This window comes from Megalopta genalis, chromosome 9, assembly GCF_051020955.1.
Source record: "Megalopta genalis isolate 19385.01 chromosome 9, iyMegGena1_principal, whole genome shotgun sequence".
Taxonomy (NCBI): Eukaryota; Metazoa; Arthropoda; class Insecta; order Hymenoptera; family Halictidae; genus Megalopta; species Megalopta genalis.
The window spans coordinates 18,189,364-18,210,514 of NC_135021.1; the positions used below are offsets into that span (position 1 = coordinate 18,189,364).

Sequence of the window (21,151 nt, forward strand, 5' to 3'; positions counted from 1 at the left end):
AAGAAACACGCGCGCGCCGGAACTCGTCCGTTGGAAAAAGGACAGCCGGCGTGTTCGTTCGGTAGTTTTGGACAACTGGTTGCCGGATCGGGTGCCTCAGTCCACGATTTCGCTCCACCGGCAAGCATGCGGCTCCTGTGGCTAATGTAAGCGAATTAGTGAACAGTGAATTAGCGTTCGATACGTGCAGTGCTATACACGCTTACCTCGATATATCGTCGGCAACATTTCAAGAAGTTCGAGCGCGAGCGACACGAACTCGTGTCATTTCCCCCGAAAGTTTCAGCCGTAACATTACGGACACGTTGCGCGTTAAAACAGCGCGAACGTACTTAAAAAACGAGGCCTGCCGAGGCTAGACAATGATTCGCTATTTTCCTGAACTCCGACACTCGAATCCGCGGCACACGCGCGCCAAGAATTATTTATGAATCTGCCGGCTTTTTCTCCGTAGATGTCACCTAACAGTCGCGACCTCGTTCCCAATACAGTTGCCGGTCACCAAAATCTTCAGGATACTGGAGGACACGGTGAACGACACGGAATCGGTGCTCGATCGCGACCACCATGGGAAACGGGAGCACAGAGTTTGCGAGACGGTGTACTGCAACGAGATCGGTGCGTTTTACCAGCGCGTAAACAACGTTTATATAAAATCGTGATTTTCTCTCGTACGCACCTGTGTATGCATTATGTAACCGGTCGTTCGTGTCGCGTGCAAGATGCGAGTACGTTATCGGCCACGATAAAAAGAAACGAATTCGACGATGGCGTCTCTTTCTTTTCAACGGAATCTCGAGCGTGCTGTGCGAGAATGCGAGTGATGCGGAACCTGGAACAGTAATGAGAAATTGTTAGAAATCGCGACGGAGATTTCGTCTCTGAACTGTGATGATCGTTACCATGATTACGTGACGATGCTAAAGGTGAAAACGAACTCGATGATCAAATGAATTCTGTTGACGACGTATCTGAAAAAGTCTTGGTCATTAACGAACTTGATAAGAATGAAATTAATCAAATAAATGCTTGGCAAACGGCCAAAATGTTATATATGTTATATAATATATAATAATAATAATAATATATAATGTTATATATGTATGTTATTTATTATTTTACGATATTTTTGTTCAATTTAATACCTCGAAAATTTGACTTTTTCACCTCGGGCGGAACACTGTGCAACGGAATAAACATTTAAACGTATTTAAACTATGTCTAAATATAGCGAGACGCCTCGGATTCATTAATTTTCTCGTGAATATTTTTTTCTGCGGATTTCAATTAAAATGTAATTATGATACTTACTAAGGTATACAAAATTTAGCTTTTTTTATGTACTAAGACTATAGAGATGCTAAATTAAAACAAACTTATAAATAATTTTCTACAAGGAATGAATTTAATCAAGAAATTCATTCACGCGTTTATATACTGTATCAAACATCGACTAAAGTCTCGATTTCCGAGATCTTTACAATCTCATACATCTATTACAATTCCATAATATTGATTTAACGAATAATTATGTCAATTACCATTCGTTCCTTTTCATTTTCATAACAGCTAGGAAACTACTTCAAAGTATGGACCCAACGGTGGATCCTTGCGAGGATTTTCACCAATACAGTTGCGGTTCGTGGCATAAACACAATCCTATACCGGATAACGAAGTGGAATGGTCCGAGGACCAGGTCATCATGGCAAAAACGTACAAACGTATCAAAGGCAAGAACAAGATCCTTGTTTTTAACGTATTGTTTATCTTATTCCCGATCCTTATTTTCTACTTATCGTTCTCTACGTATAATATACGGTGTCCCAAAATTATTGTACAAGCGAGCAATGAGTGGTTCCTGAGACGATTTGAAGTAACTTTCTCCTTAGCGAAAATGCAATCCGCGACTTCGTTAACAAGTTATTAAGGAAAAACAACGACCAATGAGAGGCGAGTTGGAGGGGCGCTCAGCCCTTGCGGCCAATGCCGCGTCGCGCTGGCCGTCTGACGCAGCGGCAGTGGTCGCGAGGGCGGCGCGTCAGTCGTACGCGATCCCTCATTGGTCAGTGTTTTTCGTTAATAACTCGTAGACGAAGCCGTGGATTGCATTTTCGCTAAGGAAAAAGTTACTTCAAATGACCTCAGGAAATTGGTTCCTTCAAGTCGTTTACAATGCACGCGATTAATTATTTCTGCATTTTCTCTTTCAAGATGTCCTCGAGGAGCCAGATAAATCCACCGATATCCCGCCGGTTAAAATGGCGAGGAAACTTTATCGTTCTTGTATGAACGTAGGTAAAGTAGATACTGATTAATTTTACGTGGGATTTGTACGATTTAAAACAATTGAAAAAGTGATCGCTACGACATACTTTAAATCTATACTTTCGATATTATTAATTGAATTATTTTGATTTTTATCAGATTTTTTGTGACGTTCGAAACAACGTTCTAAATTCGTAAAAAATGTTCACATTTGTCTAGTTTTAACAGGAAGATTCAACGATATTCTATAGAGCCTTAATTATAAATTTGATGAATTAATAAATTCCGTTCAAATTTGTTTTTCCGTTTATATTCTTAATTTTTGAATAATGTACTTACCGTATCGAATAATAACTATGCCATAAAACTTTAAAACGTCAATAATTATACACAGAAATGACAAAAAATGCAAACAAATTTTTTCTTAAATAGTCATATATTGCAGTTGTTTTAAAGTTATACTATTACATATTACATATTACAAATTACATATTATATATATTTTATATTATATATTATATATTATATATTACGTATTACATATTACACATATTACACATATTACACATTATATACATTATATATTATATATTATTATATATTACGCTATTATCCACGATCGATTCATTATTTCATTACGTCATTATAATTGTATTTAATTTTTAATCAGATATTGTTTTATAATGTTCCATCAGATGCTATCGAAAGAAGGGGTATTAAGCCAATTCAAGACATCCTCGATTCTACTGGTGGATGGCCTATGGCAATGCCATTGAAAGCATGGAACTCTCACAAATTCCCTTGGCAAAGGGTTGACAGGAATCATATGGTATTGATCGGCAATAGTGCTTTCTACAACATCGAGTATGAAGTTGATCAAGAGGACACAAAACGATACGTCCTGACGGTAAGTTATCTCTCTTTTCCGTTTACTCAATAAAGTTCATAAGAGAACCATTGTATGTATACGTAATCGCAACGATAAATTGAAATACTTCTACAGGGTGTCCCATTTTAGCTGCGACTACATATCAATTATTTGCAGACGTGAAATTATTTGTAATGTTTCAAAAATTACGCTAAAGGCAAATACTTAATTATCATGTTATAATAAAATGTTTTAACACTATTTTTCACCGATATATTCTATCACACAATTTATCGAATTAATTTTGTGATTGCAACAGCAAAAGTCGTGAAGTGATTACATAGACAATACAGGACACAGGGAATAATTTTTATAAGAAATTATTGATACATGTTCTTTAACCATTTCGGTAAAAATAGTGTTAAACAGAAATTATTAAAAGGTGTCTATCGACATCTTCGTTAAGAAATACCGTTAAAACAGCTTGTCGTTTCATAATGTTGCAGATAGACCAGGACACAGAGTACCCTCTATCGTCTAAGAAAGACGTGCTTAAAGTATTCAACGACAATGACACATACGCGTTAGGCATCTATCGTATAATTCAAATTTTTGCACGGGACAAAGGATATCACGTGCACCAGAATCAAATAATAAACGACGTAGCGGAAATGGTGTCCTTCGAAATCGATTTGCTAAATGTAACGATACTTTCTTATCGTACGTACCGTGTAGATTGTTCCAGTAAATCTACAGGGTGCTGGGAAATTTCTACACCTTTGAATCGGTGGAGAATTCGTAAAAAAAGTTGCCGCAAAATTCGTCCTGAATATGATATTCAAGTTGAAATTGTTTCAGCACTGCATCGTGTTAATACTCGTCGGGAGAAACGATCGTCTCAGAGGAATAAAAAATCAACAGTTCTCGTAGAAAATAATAACAACACTCGCATTAATAACAGTCACAATAGTAACAGTATCAAGGTTAGGCTCACCTGCCGCTTGTGCTTAAATACAATGTAAATACAACATGACAAGGTTATGCACGGCATAACCTTACTGCACGGCACGATGTTCATCCGGTAAATGCTCCGCGTCGCTGTGCAGTACTCTCGCGCATGCGTCGCCTATCCCCACTCCTTGCACAGTGACTTTTCGTGACTGCGCCGGTGGGGCAGCCCGACTTGGCATAAACAGAAAATCTGGTGCCGTGTCGACACGGCAATTATATGTAGCAATTATAAATATATTATATATATTATATTATATTATATTATATATATTATAATATATTATATATATTATATTATATTATATTATATTATATATATTATAATATATTATATATATTATATTATATTATATATATTATAATATATTATATATATTATATTATATTATATATATTATAATATATTATATATATTATATTACTGTATAAAATACTACTGTGATTTTGCTATTGTCTTTTACGCGACTGTTCAGTTTTGGCCCATGGTTTTCCTTTGACGGTTTCTATCCCCATGACGCGTAGAATACAATGCAATAAACAAAATTTTAACCTTGGAAAATCATGGTCGAGGACAATTTTGCGGCAACCTTTTTTTTTACAGACCTTCATCGATCTCCAAACGTATAGAATTCTCCTGTTACCAAACATTATTGAAACACAACATTTTTTACACATCCTGTGTATAATGGAGAAATGGGAATTTTATAGATTATCGAAGCGGATAAAGAATCACACGCAGCCGAGGACGACTACAAAAGAATGACTATCGACGAGCTGCAAAAATGGTACAACAGTTCTGGCGTGAAATCTCCTACGGCTAGAGTAATTATCTATATACTTTGATTGTTAAAACATTTCCGGCATCATTTTATTACAAGGTTATAAAATTAGAAAATTTTATGTAAGCATTTTCAATAGATTTTTGTGCATTTTTCATATTTATCTGTGAACAAAAATTGTTCAATTCTCGCGTGTGATTTCCGAGGAAATCAATTTTGAAAGAGAAGACTTGAACGGAAGACTTGAAAGATTTGAAGACGTTCCATGATTTACTATCGCATAAAGTTGATACATATACTTTGACGCGCATAATAGTATTCTGTGGACACAGCTGAACAAGATAACATAATTTTCTGTCATATATTTCGAGTCCGGAAACGTGTTCAAATAATGATAGAATCGAAAAAGATAACGAAAATGTGCCAATTTTTAGTGGGTATTTTACTTAAGAAACTAAACGTGCAGGAAAAATCGAATGATTTCAAACGATAGACCGATGCTTTGACCTGCAATTCGAGTTGTCAGAAGCTGCAATTCACTTCTCGGTTTCGTAACACAAAATTGTTGAACAAAATTGTTTCGCGTAACGCGTCGCGTCTTTTCAATTTCAATTATTGTTTAAATGTGTCTCAGCATTAATAATGTAACATTAGACTATATCATCTTGTTCAAAAGAGTTCGCAAAATACCGCTGTGTGTGCTAGAGTTCTATTACTAATACTAGTAAAGCATCAAACGTGTTCAAGTATGTCAATACGCGTTTCAAGTCGTTTTTCTCAAAAATTGCTCGTATAAATCGCGAAAAATGTATACGGTCGTAGCGGTCATCATAGCGTAAAGGAAGCATAAGCATCGCGGCCTTTGTGTCCTCTTTTATTAAAGTTCCGAAGTAGTGCCGACGGATAATTAAATGAACGAATAATCAACGGATAATTTCAATAAATTCCGACAATATAAGCATCTTGACTTATGTAAATGCTTGCAGATCAACTTCTTGGAAGAGATGCAATACGTGTTCAAGTGGGCTAACATTAGCATAACCGCGGACGAACCGATTGTGGCGTACAACCCGGTATTCCTTCATAAATTGGCGAGGCTACTTGGAAACACTTCGCAACGTGTGCTTGGTAATGCCGTGATTACACAAATTTTACGGCTAATGGTAATTTCCGTTCACCATTGGCGGTCATTGTTTTCCTGTCGGAGCCCGAATAATTACGTGACGACCATGACAGTTTCATATTTTCCCCCGAATGCTCGCTGACAATGTACCTCCGTCTTGCATAATCTTTATTTTTTTGTAGTGAACTACGTCCAGTGGAACATGGTCAACAAATTCTTATCGTACACCACGCAAGAGATGAGGAGCATTGCCTTCAATATGTCCTATTCGTCGTACAATATTTCGAACTATATGCCAAGGTATAGTATTATATGGGGGGGGAGGCATTTGAAACAAGATACCTGAATAACTCGCTTGTATTTGTGAATAGGAAAGGAAGCGTTAAACAAAAATTGTTCGATTTCAAGGGGCACATTATATGGTGACAATAATTTTTGTATAGGTGAAGGCGCAGAGGACATGTGAAGGTCAAACTTGTTTTTTAAAATAGGATGACCTAATTTTTTATTCACATCCCGATAGAGGATTTAATCACGAATGAAATGAAAAATTTATTAAAACTTACTTGAACGCATGGTTGAAAGCTAATTAGCTCGTGAGGTACTTTCGAATGTTTTTTGTCCAAAAATTGTTCTTTTTCTATGGAGTCACTTGAACAATGCTCGCACACTTCAAATTCTGTAGAAACCGTAAAAGAACAAAGCGTTACTCCTTTTTTGCCTAGAATAAGTAATAGCTTTCATAAATGTAAATAGAGGGAAGGTTTAGACATAAAGAAATCAAATGTTGCTCGTAAATTGCAAAACTCAGTCCACACAATCGATTAGAAATAATAACTATACTTAGCTGGGTTAGCTATCCTTAGTTGGGTTTCACAAAATTGAATGATGCCAGAAATTTATCCTTATGGAAATTTATTTAAATGTCTATACTTTTTTTAATAAGTATCAAGATCAATCATTGCATAATTCCTAAATGTTCCACTCTCTGTTATTCTCACTTCAAATTCAAGCTACACGTATCATTTTACAGAATAGAAATTAGTTTAGAAATTGAACGAAGCAAAAACAATATTTTTGTTTTCGTATGATATTTCCAATGCTGTTGATCTAATACAATATACGATCATTTCGAATATATTTCTTCTAGGTGGGAAGTCTGCATAATCAATATGCAAATGCAAAATGCGGTGTCGTATTTATTTGTGAAAAAGTACATTACAAACAGCGTCATCGACAAGGTACAGTTCAATGAACATTTAATTATCATAATTTAATAATAATTTAATTATCATAAATATTTAATACTAACATGTACATGTTGTTGCTTTGTCCAAGCTGAAGGAAATGGTTCTCCGAATAAGAGAGGAGTTAGGTGATCGCATAATGCGTGCTCGTTGGCTGTCGGAATCGGTGAAGAACTCTCTTCACCGCAAATTATACTCGGTTGTAACACAAATCGGTTATCCGGAATGGTATAAGGACGATCAAGCCGTAATTGAATTTTACGAAGGGGTACCGAAACTTTGTTAAAATACAAAAAAATTAAGATAACTGTAACAACCATTGCAAATACTTCTTCGAATTTTCCACAGCTGAAAATAAGTACCGACTATTTTCAAAATCTGTTAAATTGCGCCGCACACGAATTAATAAGGGGTCTAAAAGAATTTAGAGGGATCGTCGTTAGAACCGAGTGAGTTTTTAAAATATTCATAGTCATCGTTAGACTGTGGATTTTATGCACTTATGACCTACTATGTGAAACCGTTGCATCATTTTCAACCGGAAAGAGAAAAATAATGTTCTATTTAATTACAATTTCTTCCAGTTAACGCAGACAATTTTTATTTCGTATGAGATAAAATATAAAACATAAAAATAAAATTTTATTTTGCAAGAAATAAAAATATGAAACGTAGTATATGAAACGTTCTGACTCTCTTTAATAATTCTAATAGATTAAGAATAATTCATTGTGACATTTAAGAATTTTTTAAATATTTTTACTCTAGTTCAAATTGCAACCACTCAATTTTGCCAGAAATGCATAAAATCCGTAATAAAAAAGTAATAAAAGCATTAGAATTTGTTTCGCATTGCTTCTTCCACCGACGACATGTAATTATATATTTCAGATGGATGGATTATCCTATAACTGTGAATGCATTTTATACCCAAACGCTTAACGCAATCAGTGAGTGTCCTTATAAGATAAAAAAGAATTTTTATTAAACCTATCACGAGATCTAAATTACGAAGCATTATTTTTATTTTCTTAGTTATACCAGCAGCCGAAGTGCAGGAACCTTATTTCACACCACTTTTACCGGAGTAAGTTTCACTATTTATTATTAGTATTAATGATCTGTATTTATTTCGTATTAGTATTAATGATCTGTATTTTTTCAGCGCGATCAATTATGCAGCCACTGGTTTCGTTATCGGCCACGAGTTGTCCCATAGTTTCGATAACGAAGGTGCGACTTTATTATACATTTTTTTCTTTGTAGAAATAATTTATGCATCAACTGAATTGTTTATTTTACTCAGGAATAAAATTTGATGTGGATGGCTATAAGTCCGGCTGGATTTCACAGGATGTTATGGATGAATACGAGGAACGTGCAACATGCTTTGTAAATCAATTTAGTAATTACACTCTCAATGTCACAGATGAAGAGGGAAACTACTTGCAGGTAACACTGATTTCACGTTCAGGCCTTGAAAAAGTTGACGCTCAGAAGAATTTGAATATATTTGTACACTCTTCAGAATGTGTTCTTTACAACTGATTCAGAAAATTTCTATTTTCCATAAACGTTTCACGGTCCAGTCGTGAATAAATTACATCGTGTAATAACTTACTGCATGCGCAACTTTATAACTAATGTAATTGTAGAGGAAAACATTGCGGATGGATTCGCTTTCGTTCCTTCGGCGTTAATTGATACAGAGTAACTTATTTAACAATTTTCGAATTTGAAAATATGTATAAACGGTAATTTCCAAAACGAAAGCACATTAACAAAACTTTACCACTGTCAGCTGGACGGTGAGCTTACAGAGAATGAAAATTTGGCAGACTCGGTAGGCGCTCACGTAGCTTACTCAGCCTACAAGAGACTGGCAGAACACAAATCGGAAATGAAACTACCCGGATTAGAACATTTAACCGACGACCAATTATTCTTTTTAGAATTCGCAAACGTAAGTTACAGTAAAACTTATTTACGTAAAAAATATAACAGTTTTAAATATTAGATTAAATATTATTATATAATAATATTACATTAAATATCATTATATAATAACATTAGACTAAATATCATTATATAATAATATTAGACTAAATATCATTATATAATAATATTACATTAAATATTAATTACAATTATTATATTAATATAATTATTATATAATAATATTTAATGTAATATTATTATATAATAATATTAGATTAAATATTAATATTATAATAAAATTTTGAAGCTTCAAAGGAACTGTCCATTCACTCGTAATATATACGGTTCAGTGTCGACGAGTATTTTTCAGTAATATCGTATATAAATGTTCTTCGATCAATTGCCAAAATTTAATTTTATAGGCCTGGTGTCATTACGTGAGGCCAGAATACGAAGCAGACATAGTCAACAGTGATGAACATAGTCCTCCAAGATATCGAATTATTGGATCTCTCTCGAACATGGCCGCCTTCTCTGAAGCTTTCCAATGTAAGCGAAACAGTCCCATGAACCCACGACATAAATGTAACTTATGGAATTAATTAGGCAACTGAACGAAATGTTACTTAATTTTGTACGAATTTTCTATTTGACGTAGATAGATCTACAGTAATTCAAAATAAAATACATGTAAATAGAGTTAATGCAGTTTTTACTTACAATTTTACAGGATTTCCCAAAAATGTCTCGCAAACCGGAAATAGAGGGTTCCTGAGATCATTTGAAGTAACTTTTTCCTTCACAAAAATGTTCTCCGAGGCATCGTTAACGAGTTATTAGTTCCCGGAAATACAATAATTTTGGGACACGCTGTATACATACATACATTCTTCAGACATTCTGAAATAAGAATGAATAGCGTTTTTTTTTTTAAATTATCAATGTCACGTAGTAAAAGAAATTCGGAAATTCACGCTCCGTGACTTGTTCATTGATTCGAACGCAGCTCGGAGCTCCCCTTCTTCTGTCACGCTCCACGGTCGAAACACGTTGCACTCGATCGTCGACATAACCTTGTAATTCGCGCGCTCGCCTCGCCTTGGTCACTGTTTTTCGTTAACAAAGGAGAAAGTTACTTCAAATGACCTCAAGTATTCCCAATTTTCGGCTATTAAAATAGTTGTGGAACACCCTGTATATTTGACGTTGCCTTTAATATTTTTCTAATGCTATCTTTGTTATAATTACAATTTGTGTAATGAAATAAAATAAGTTACTTGCTACCTATATGGCTTAAAGCATGTCGTGTTTGGTATCATTTTAATTGGAAAAATCTGACCAATATATGAAAAATATTTTCATGCAAAAAAAATTAGAAATAAAAAATTAAGTCATCATTTTTATTCTAGCATTACAATGTATTCATCGTAATGTACATCAGTATGCTGGCCGCCGCCTTTACAGGTAGTTTCTTTTCAATATGTGTTTCGTTCTCTCTCTCTCTCTCTCTCTCTCTCTCTCTTTCTTTCTCTCTCTACCAATTACAGACAAAATATTGCTCGATAGAAGAATGATTTCTTCTAACATTTAACATTGTTATTGCCGAGGCCCTGCCTGAGGGCATTCAGCGAAACATCCATCGAAGCCAGACTTTCTTTTACTTTGTCCAATTCACTGATAATCCTTTCAGTGTCTGATTCCTGATCTCTCCTTGATAGAACCTCCTTAGCTTTTTTAATAATACCGGAGTCCATTTCGGAGCTGTCGTAAAGCTCGACGCTGAGCTTACTTTCCTTTAAATGCTTCGGGAACACAAGGACCTGGTTCACCAGAGAAGTGGGAATCATAAGCCGCCAGTTGCAAAGACAGTAATCCCACAGGGATGCGTGACCGTGGTTTCTGCCAATCACAATGTTTTCAAAGTAAGAGATCAAGCCGATCCGGGAAATCAAGCCAACCAGCTCGGCCTTGCAGAGAATATTGGTTATGTCGTTCACCGCCAGGCCATTTAAAAGATTGAGCAGCACTATGACGATCAAAAAGACGAACAATACGAAAACCAGATGGCTCATGAACGGATAAGATTCGAATGGCATTTCGTTTGCATCGAATTCGCCGGTGAGCATGATAATCGTCTTGAACATCGACCGACCGAGGTTCACGAAATTCCTGTTCTGATGGAACAGGACGAAGAAGGCTACCGCGAACGCGAGGATGAGGAGCGCGTAGACGGCCAGGAACCGCAGGAAGTTCCAGGATACCGTCTTCAATATTTCAATGTCCGTGAACAGCCAGGAGTACTGGCCCATCATGACCACCAGGTGCCAAGCGGACAACAGTGTCACCGAAGCAGCCATGCTAACGGGGCCCACGTCGTATAGCACAAGGAACTCAAGGATCACCAACAGCAGTTCGGTCCAGTTCCTAAAATTCGATACGAAACAGCGCGGCCACGTGACCACATGGAGCAGCTTCCAAAATGCAAAGATTGCCAGGATGACGGTGGCAAGCATTCGGAAAGTATCAACGGCGGCTGGTGCTACTAACACTGCTTCGTCCGTCTGATCGTTATATTTGCTGAACGTTCTCATTCTCGCTGCGCCAATGATATAGACGTTCAGTAGAACATAGTGAAGCAAATGGAACGCGAAGCTCGCACGGAGAATTATACGTATTCTCTGCCATTTCAGATAGATGAACGAGGAGAGCAGGGGATGCTTCAGCAGATGTTTCAAACCGGTGTTGCAGGCGATGTACTTGAAGAGGTCCATCTCTGGTTTCTGTCGTATCAGATTTGGATCATAAGGGTTCAAACATTTGTAGTCGAACTCGATTATGCACCCGTTTGTCTGTTCTCTTTTGGCTTGGATGGAGTTGTCGAAGTATTGAGACAGTGTGGACGCGGATATGTCGGCAACTGCTGGCGTGCCGTACGCGTTCGTGTGTCCAATGTAGCTTCCCTTAGCCAGCAGCATCGTCACCGCTTCGTGACTGTCCGCTCTGGCCGCATAGTGCAGAGGAGTGTTTCCTTTCTCTGAAACAAAGTAATACGTTCTACGTCGTCGTCATCGGTACGTACTAATGCGCAAGATTCGGGGAAACTGTAAATGATTATCTTTACTGTCGGTGCAACGAACGTTCACTTTGTCCCCCTCGAGGATTAATCTGAGGCATTCGAGGCGATTCAACGTGTCCTGCGAGCTACCGCTACCGGGGATCCCAAGGTCGATGCAAACGGTGAATAGCAACCTATTCGCAGCCTCGACGTTCATGTCGGCGAAGTTGTTCAGTAGCAGACGGAGAATATGTGGCGAGTTCTTCTGTACAGCTATGGTCGTGGCCTTCTCCAAGTTGCAATCGTCCGGTCGTCTCTTCAACAATTCGGCGATCGCGTTCTCAAAGTTTCGCCGAGTGGCCATCGCGATCAGCTTCCCAGCATCGATCTCCACGTTATTCGAAGTCTTTTTTAGACACTCTAGGAAACCCTTCTCGTCGTTCGCGATCAGTTGGTACATAAGGTCCGGTAGCAACCTCTTTAGAACGTCCCTCGTAGTCTCTTTGTTGTAATCCCTGCAGCTATCCAGGTTCGGGGCGTGTGCCGCATTGTCGAAGATCAATTCCACCATTGCTCTGTGCTTCATCATAGCGGCCATGTGAAGCGGGGTCAGACCATTGCTGTTAACCACGTTCGGGCTAGCCCCCTTCTTCAGGAGCAGTTCCGCCGATATTAGGTCGTTCTTACTCACCGCTACGTGCAGATCGTTTTGAGAGGTTGCCTGCTGATTGAGATTATCCATAGGATTCTCCAGCAACACCTGTCGATCACGACTTATCTTTGGTAGAATTCTCAAGCGTTCAATGTAAGTCATGAATGGGTCACCTACTTAATTCTAGTTTGAAACATTCGAAAGATCAGTTCTTTTACTGTAAATATACTCAACGAGCTTTTGCTACGTTTACTTGCTTTATTCTTAACTTTTGTATTAGTTGTTATATTTAATTTTAGTATTAAATAACTGCTGCTTTTACTCATTCATTATATTATATATATTATATATAATAATATATAATATAATATATTGTACTTACAATAAATGAGAAAGCAGCAGTTATTTATATGATATACTATAATATAATATATTTATAATATTATATGCACTTACAATGAATGAGAAAACAGCAGTTATTTAATACTAATATCACTTTATTATGATATATTATAATATAATATTATAAATTCAATAATTTTCTTTGCATCTTTGGGTTAACATCACGTTTTCGTATTTAATGACAGAAAATTATTATCTTAATGAAAAGAAATCGAAAAAATCATTGACAATAATTTCCTAATTTCTCAATTTAAACAAAGAAAGCATATGCCATGTGTCCCATTCATAAACTCGTTAATCAACATTAAAACTTTAACTTGTTCTATTACTACGGTAAAAGAAGATTATCCGATCGTACGCCAACATTCTTGAAGATATACTTGCTCGAATGCAATAAATAAAAGTAATTGTACTTTATACAAGTATATCATGACGGTATATTATTCGAAACGTGTTGGTATTCATGGAAGTTCTCCCTTATTAGCTTTCAATATCTGACGCACCCGACGAACATTCTCGTTGTTACGCATCCTCGTCGATCCTATTCACGTCGGTTCACTTCGGATTCTGAACGAACCTCAAGATACCTTCCGTACAGGCAATACATTCAGGAAGCTGTCCCCTAGCTCGCCGGAGGACGCGTTGTTTACGTTTATGCCGCTTTTCGAGATTGCTCGAGTACGATGTTTCCTTGACCGCAGACAATCCGGAAGCTGTTCGTACAGCAATTTAGTTCCCATGGGACAGTTCTTCTGAAAAATAGATTTCAAAAAATGCATCTTTGTAGCTCTGGGAATTTCTTTGATATCGTGGAGGTTATGTACTGCCGTGATCGTGGAATATGCAGGGAAAGAAAGAGAAGCGTTTCGTCTGGGTCCCGCTAGAGCACTCATCGGTAAGGCCTTCCCGGTGCTGTCTTGGACGCTGGGATGTTGGAAGGTCGGACGTTTAGGTCGGAAGTTTAATTGCGGAAAAGGAGAATCCATCTGGCGAAGAGCGCAGACGGCAGCACCCTCGCAATACGTTAAATAGAGAAATAGAAAAAAAGTGATTTACTTGGCAATTCGAAGATGTTGGATCGCGGTGATCGTCGTGACTGTGCGACATTCGATATTGGCATTTGGAACCGGAAGAAACGTTGTCCAATTACGGTTCCACTTGTCAGCGAGTAAACAGGAATAACAGCGGCAGAATACCTGTGCAACCGCGCCTTCTGCACGCTTGTTGTATATCGGACTGCTATGCGATCGCTGAAAGTAATTCAACTGGTTTACGATACCGGAGATATGAGGTAGATAGCAGAAGCCGGAATCGTGATCTCACCTATATCAACTCGAGGATTTTTCTGGCACGTCGCCACAGTGAGGTATATAACCTAGACCCGAAAGCGCGGTCACGACTACCTTAAAAGTAGCTCGATCTTTAAACTCGCATAACTTCGTTAATGATTGTTGAAATTTAACGAACCGCGTACCGTTTTACTACTTGAGATTTCTACTTTCCGGCGGTATAAACTACTTTTACTGAAATGGATGTTTTAAGAGCAAAATCTGTCCTTAAGGAGGAGCGTATCAGATCCTAAAGTTTGTTGATATTTTCAGTTGTTCAGCGTAGCCGGGAACAATGCGGAACTGATATGTAGACCTAGGGTCATATTACAAATTGACTCGAGTGGTTATAAAATAGACTTAAATGAGCTTGAAACATTATTATGGATACTGCAAAATTGCTTCAAATGACCTCAGGAATCCCCTACTTTCGGACTGAGAGACATTTTTGGGACACCTAAATATCATATGTCATATATCCAGAAAGTACGAAAAATTAAACAGAATTCAGGGAAAGATATTATACTCAAAACTGAAAACATTACACCTGCGAAGGTATTTCGAAACGAAGACTGCCATTGTCGAAAAGCTTGCGCAAGAAATTACGAAGAGGAGAAAAACGAATATTTTTGAGAATAAAATAACTATATATATATATATAATAGAAAAATATCTACGTCTTGATCCAACTCTAAAGAAAATGTTCAATTTGTGCGAGCTTCATTGCGAGAAAGATAATATAAAAACAGTTAATATCATGAATTCTGATACCAAAAGAATTGCATACCAAATAAGAATAGCATACCAAAACAAGGTATGCTTACTCTGCAACAATAATGACAATTGCAAATCCAGTTGAATACATGCTAATGTTAATAATAATGTTAATAAATAAAATAACTGCGTGAAACTATTTTGACAGCGCTTTATTCAATGTCATACGGGCGGGGGGGGGGGAGGGAATTAAGTATTTTTAAAACAAAATACTTATACAAAACGTATAAAATCGTGGATTTGTACACCGATCTAATACGCAGTCGATCGCGCGATGTAACGTAATTATTTAAGTACACGATATATTTATTTATTTATATATATATATAGAAACATCAACGCCTATTAACATAAAATAAAAAAGAAACTTCACGCTTTCATCAGAGATCATATTTCTGTCCACGCTTCCGCTACGCTTGCTACGTTCGCTATCCCCGATCCGGCCCACGATACTGTGTCTCTACAATTTAACGATAAACAGTGTACGTGTAGCATGGCTAGTATCACAATTCCGACAATGTGTCCCCTCGAACGAAGTACAAATACGACGTCGAACGTGCGCGTAAAACAGAAACGTTAGAAGCTAATCATAATACGTCTAAGTTGCCTAAGAACGGTCCTTAACGGGTAATCTATACAAAGAAAAAACTGCACAGAGTAATCCAAAGTAACGTGTTATATACAACCGAAGTGAAGCAAATAATGCTGGGACGTTAAAAGACGAACTTCTTATCTGTGCGACAAAGAAAGCATGAGACAACGATTTCGCAGTCAAATCGTGTACACTTTTTCTACAGGATTTATCATAAGTTACAGGCGACGCTAAATACATGATCAATAATACAGGTTTAATTAAAACTAATAGCTGCACGACGAAGGTCCTTCCGTGGTACGTGTCTCTACGTCTAATCTAATTTTGTACAAAGCAGGGAAACGCTGCTGCTCTATCAGTTAACCGCCAGTTCATTCACAAGCTCTGCTAAAATTAACCAAACACAGTGTTCTAACGCGTTGCGAGAATAAAACGAAAACAATTTGAAAACCCTATCGTTCCGGTATAAACGTTTCACCTCGTGGCATTCTCTTGCATTGGCATTCATCGTCGACTTCAATTTTTAGGCCGAAAGCGGGACATGTAGAAGTCGCAGTCCGAGCAGTAGATCGCCGGCTCGGTGACCTGTTTCTTCCGGCACAGATGGCAAGGCGCGGACCTGACCGTTTGCGGAACTGCGGGCTTCTGCAAGGAAGACGTGGATTGCGGCACAACCGCGGCACTGCCTTTCGCCGAGGTGACGAAATGCATCTGCTTGCTTTGCTTGGACACAGGCGGATGCTGGTAAGTCGGGTACTTCATGTTCGACTGTATCTGACCGTTCTGCAGAGGATTCGGGTACGTCTGATTCGGCGCCAATATATTCTGTTGGTCGGGCTTCTGCGGCGGTCTCTGATAGTTCTCGTGCCTCTGCTGATAGTTCTGGACGCCCTGCTGTTGCTGGTAAGAGGCGGGCGGCGGATTCGGCGGCGGCTGATACTGCGGCAGCGGCTGGTTCGCTCTGTTCTGCTGCGGGACCGACTGATACGGATAGCTTTGATAGGAACTGTGGGCGTACTGATTCTGATAAGGGCTCGGCGACTGCGTCGGCTGATACGCGAACTGTTGCTGAGAGTGCTGCACCGTGATGGGGCTGGCGTTGTGGTTGCCGATTCTCTGGCTCACATTGTTGGGCTGCTGTTGCTGGGACATTTGCTTGTTCACCTGATTGTGTTGCTGCTCCAGTTGGTAGTACGTTTGATAGCTGTTCTTTTGGCACATAGGCTTCTGTTGTTGCACGTTGTTCTGGACGTACTGGTTGTGCATTTGGCTGGGGTACGGGCTGGCCGGTTTCTGCGTTTGAGGGATCGGTATACCCTGATTCCTTGGATGGGACGTCTGGGTTTGAGAATAGGTGGCTTGCACGTAAGGCATGTATCCGTTTTGGGAGTACCTGATTTGCTGTTGCAATTGCGGCGAATACGACGCGGGCAGCGGCTTCGAAACGTTCGGCAGCCCGGAGTACGTTTCTCTGACGACGTCCTGACCCTCGTTCGCGTACGGACCGCAGAGTTTCTTGTCCGCCAACGAGCCCACCGACTCGTTCGAGTTCTGCCTCGCGAAGGTGGGCTTTATAGTGTCCGGAATCGGTATTGGGTTCACGCTTCGCAGCTGGTCTTGATAGGGCGTGGCAGGAACGCTGTCGGCTTCGCTCTTCAACGGAAGAGTTTGCTGTTGGAACTTCATGACGGTGCCGTTTTCCCGGTTCAGTTCTGCCTCCTGCAGACTCCTGATCTCACGGAGCACTTGCGCGGTCTCTGGTTTATTCATTGCCGAGCGAAGCACTCTCTCCAGGATCGGGTTTGGTATGTAGGAGTCCTTCTCGTCGTCCTCCGCTGTCGCCACGAGAACCACCTGATCGCAGAACGAGACGCTCTTCTTCTTCCCTATCCTGCGCTTCACTTTTCTGGGGGCGATGTCCTCCTCGCTCGGTAGAATAGTGGTGTTTTGTATGGTGTTCTGCATCGCGACCTCGCTGATGTCGTCCTCGGGGTAATCGATTGGCAGCCCGTTCTCGTGCGGTAGCGTGAGAGACATCGACATGAGCGTCACATTCAGGCCGCTCTGTTGCGTATTGGTCGCGGGATTGCCGGCTGCCGGAGTGGAAATGAACGTGTTCTGGCTGGAACTCGACTCGAAGCTAGAGTTCAAGATCGATTGGCTCGAAGGAGCATCGGATTTCGCGAACGCGGCCAGATTCTGCGACGACAGTTTCAGCGGCCTCGGTTCGTCCGTTTGCAGAACGTCTTGAGGGTTGTCCATCATCGGCGAAGGCGAGCCGCAGCTTTGTTTACCTGGAACCTTTTGTTCCGCGTCCGTCTTCGGGACCGGTTGCAGTTTGATCTGCTCGAATCTGGCCGCCATGTCTTTCACGGAGGAAACGACGCGGGGACAATCGGGCACGTCTCGACTAGCTTGCTCAAAATTTTGTCCCAGACTGTTCATCATCAGATCGCTGGTCCTCCTCGCGACCGTCGGCCCCGTGATGGTCGGAGGCGACGATCTGACCTTCGGGATGTCTTGATCCAGCGGATTCTGCTTCTTCAGCCGCCTCTCGGCCTGTTTGGCCTGCAGCTCGCGAAGCCACGTCTCGCTGGAAGCTTTCTCTTCGTCCTCCTGCTCCACCGGCCTTCTATCTTCTCTAGTTTTCGCAGCCAAGATTTGATCTCTCTTCACCTGTAACTGACTCAACAAACTGCTGATCTGTTGGTTCTCCAGCTGCTGTTGACGCTGTTGCATGGACATCGAGGCTTGCTGTTGCTGGTACTGCTGCTGTTGATACTGTTGCTGATACTGTGGTTGTTGGTACTGCTGCTGTTGCTGTTGCTGCTGTTGATACTGTTGCTGCTGATACTGGTGCTGACTATCTTGAACATGATTAGGAGTGTCCTCAATCGGTGGCGGCGGCGGAGGGAAGTCTTCGCTGGCTTGCCTGGAATGGGAAACCGAGTGGATCGAAGGATATGGCGGCGGTGGGAAATCTTCGCTAGGTTGCCTCGAATGGGAGACGGTTCCATTCTCTGGATACGGTGGCAACATGTCCACCTGATTCGGTTGCTTCACGGGACTCTGCTCGTTGTGAACGTCCGCACGGGTTACCACGAACGTAGGCTCGTACAGGATCCCGTTAGCATACTGGACGACGTCGTCCTGAATCCGAGGCTTGTTGTTGTAGTTCTGGCTGGACGCGGTGACGTTGCCGGCGCTTTGCTCCATACCGTAGGAGGGCAGGAACGGTAAAGAATGAGACTCGGACGAGTAATCCGTGTAGTTCGAGTTCCTGTTGGAACCGTTCGACGCGTTTCCGCTGCTCATGTGGTTCCAATAAGCTCCGTTTTGTTCCTGGGCCGTGTTCGAGGAACACTGTCCGTCGGACGGATGCATGGACTTGTCCGGCTGTTGCTCGTTGTGCACTTCGCCCGAACACTTAGACTTGCTAAGCTGAGAAGTGGTCCTGAGCGGAGGGGGCGGAGGTACCTTCGCTACGTGTAACACTTTGCCAGCGCTTCCGTGGAAGCTCTTTCTCATCAGACGACTTCTCTCCAGGTTCGGGTTGCTCGTGTTACCGGGGTTGCCGCTGTTGCTGTTCCCGGTGAACTCCAGGTGGCCCTCTGACAGGTAACCGCTCAGAGATTGGCACACCTCGTTGCCCTTCAAACCAACGCTGGAATCGTCCACTGACTGCTTCGGCAAGGTGTTGGAGGAACCTTCCGCGCTCACGTTCGTCTGACCGTCCTGCCCTTCCCGCAGATCCGGCATGCTTCTGTTCTTCCTCTTGATTAAACCGCCCATCAACAATTTCCTGCGAATCTTGTGCTGCTTCTTCCCTTGCTTCTGTTCCCCGTTCACGTTGCTCTGCTGGGGATTCCGCGCATTGTTACCGGCAACGTCGACGCTGTCCTTGGACTTCTCGGTTTTCGTGCCTTTAGGGGAGGGCGAGGATCGCGACGGTGCTATGGAGAAATCTTTCGAGACATTCTTATTCCGCTCCTCGCTGCGCGCACGTTTCTTGTCCTTCTTGTCGTCGTCGCAGCGTTTCGTACGGCTGAACAGACCCGTCCTCTGTACTGGTCGGTCGTACAGCATGTACTCTTCGTCTTCGATCACGTTCACGGCCGTCGCCTTGCTGCGCAGCGTCTTCTTCTTCGGCAGAGTCGCGTAGATCTCGATACTCTTTGCTGCGGGCTTGTCGGTGACCGTCGCCGTTGCGCTTGTTAAAACCTCGCGGCTGTTCTGCCTGGAATGGTTCCCTTTGTCCCGCGAACTCTGGCGAGAGTGTTGTCCCGACTTGCTGTTCTCTCGGGAATGTCTGGCCTCCGGTACGCCTTCTGGAATTTACAAGCACGCGATCTGATTTTCTAGAATTACAAGTATATTGCTGGAAATTTATAATTACACACTATTATAATATATATAACTATTACAATATAATTACAGACGTCGTCGCTATTTGTTTTGTTATCTTCATATGCAGCTGAAATGTTTTCCCTTCTAGGAAATGTAACAATATTTTAATTCTCACCCGACCCCTATTTCTACATTTTAAATCGCACTTGATTGGATTTTTTACTGATAAGGACAAGAAGTTTTATAAGAGTGGAATCATGAAGTTGCTAGAAAGAAAATGGAGCACCAACCTTCTTTCTCTCCATTGGCGGTAGCCTGCTCTTGCAGCATCCTTCTGTGCAAACTTCTCGTTCGCATAACGCACGTGTTGTGTTTCATCCTCGCTATAGTGATCGTGTGGGGATTGTTGTACGGCGCATCCATTGCTGCTCTAGCTTTGCTGCTAGCAGCGCTGCACAAGGCTACCGCAGTGCTGAGATCGCCAGCGTCTTCAGCTGCCCGGGATTTGTCCAGCAACGCGTCGGTTTCCTTGCAGAGACGTTCGCAGTCGTCGCCTGAGGATGCTTGGTAGCCTTCCGGGATCTGAGCAAGCTGCAGCAAATGATAACGTTGTTTTTATTATCTTTATAAATATACAATTTGAATTAAGAGCTTTTTTGTTTCATACTTTTCAATATATAGATTAAATTTGAAATTCGAAAGTTAAAAAGTATATTATATTATATTATATTATATTATATTATATTATATTATATTATATTATATTATA

At 40.5% G+C, this 21,151-nt stretch overlaps 3 protein-coding genes and 1 long non-coding RNA gene across 9 annotated transcripts in view; 2 read left to right on the forward strand and 2 right to left on the reverse strand.

The window, feature by feature from the left end:
* The first annotated feature begins 10 nt into the window (after positions 1-10).
* Positions 11-9,931, forward strand: LOC117224813 (membrane metallo-endopeptidase-like 1). 3 transcript variants are annotated; one of them, XM_033477954.2, is made up of 18 exons: positions 11-146; positions 455-618; positions 1,570-1,731; positions 2,213-2,296; positions 2,962-3,173; positions 3,641-3,835; positions 4,854-4,967; positions 5,911-6,052; positions 6,230-6,347; positions 7,198-7,288; positions 7,386-7,562; positions 7,643-7,743; positions 8,186-8,244; positions 8,330-8,381; positions 8,460-8,527; positions 8,601-8,746; positions 9,096-9,257; positions 9,655-9,931. In XM_033477954.2, exons 1-18 carry the CDS (start codon positions 127-129, stop codon positions 9,832-9,834), a joined length of 2,247 nt encoding a protein of 748 aa, XP_033333845.2. In that variant the 5' UTR covers positions 11-126; the 3' UTR covers positions 9,835-9,931. The 3 variants fall into 3 exon arrangements, with proteins under 3 accessions (XP_033333845.2, XP_076380791.1, XP_033333846.2); XM_076524676.1 differs by lacking the exon at positions 9,655-9,931 and adding an exon at positions 8,950-9,004 and having other exon boundaries at positions 9,096-9,235; XM_033477955.2 differs by lacking the exons at positions 11-146; positions 455-618 and adding an exon at positions 772-926.
* A 680-nt stretch (positions 9,932-10,611) lies between these two features.
* On the reverse strand, positions 10,612-14,538 carry LOC117224774 (transient receptor potential cation channel protein painless). 2 transcript variants are annotated; one of them, XM_033477906.2, is made up of 4 exons: positions 14,398-14,538; positions 13,845-14,093; positions 12,354-13,047; positions 10,612-12,266 (listed from the first exon to the last, which is right to left on the reverse strand). In XM_033477906.2, the coding sequence occupies exons 2-4, from the start codon at positions 13,869-13,871 to the stop codon at positions 10,813-10,815; spliced, it is 2,175 nt and encodes a 724-aa protein (XP_033333797.2). In that variant the 5' UTR covers positions 13,872-14,093; positions 14,398-14,538; the 3' UTR covers positions 10,612-10,812. The 2 variants fall into 2 exon arrangements, with proteins under 2 accessions (XP_033333797.2, XP_076380792.1); XM_076524677.1 differs by having other exon boundaries at positions 12,354-14,093.
* LOC143260047 (uncharacterized) lies at positions 14,100-15,582 on the forward strand. Its single transcript, XR_013034150.1, has 2 exons — positions 14,100-14,707; positions 14,943-15,582. It is a non-coding gene; the product is annotated as an uncharacterized LOC143260047 (long non-coding RNA).
* The window catches only part of ec (ubiquitin specific peptidase echinus), a 120,709-nt gene continuing 115,137 nt past the window's right edge, over positions 15,580-21,151 (reverse strand). For all 3 annotated transcript variants that reach the window (XM_033477909.2, XM_033477911.2, XM_033477910.2), the window contains 2 exons: positions 20,673-20,973; positions 15,580-20,363 (listed from right to left, as the gene is read on the reverse strand). In XM_033477909.2, coding sequence (XP_033333800.2) covers positions 16,552-20,363; positions 20,673-20,973 — 4,113 coding nt within the window. In that variant the 3' untranslated portion in view covers positions 15,580-16,551. The remainder of the gene's footprint in view (positions 20,364-20,672; positions 20,974-21,151) is intronic.

Excerpts from the sequence above, each read along its gene's own strand:
- LOC117224813 (XM_033477954.2), top strand. The coding sequence starts at position 127 with ATGCGGCTCCTGTGGCTAAT. Across the intron at positions 3,836-4,853 it reads TCGAAATCGATTTGCTAAAT|ATTATCGAAGCGGATAAAGA; the intron begins GTAACGATACTT and ends GGAATTTTATAG. Across the intron at positions 7,563-7,642 it reads TAATTGAATTTTACGAAGGG|CTGAAAATAAGTACCGACTA; the intron begins GTACCGAAACTT and ends AATTTTCCACAG.
- LOC117224774 (XM_076524677.1), bottom strand. The coding sequence starts at position 13,101 with ATGACTTACATTGAACGCTTGAGAATTCTACCAAAGATAAGTCGTGAT. Across the intron at positions 12,267-12,353 it reads GAACGTTCGTTGCACCGACA|AGAAAGGAAACACTCCTCTG; the intron begins GTAAAGATAATC and ends ACTTTGTTTCAG.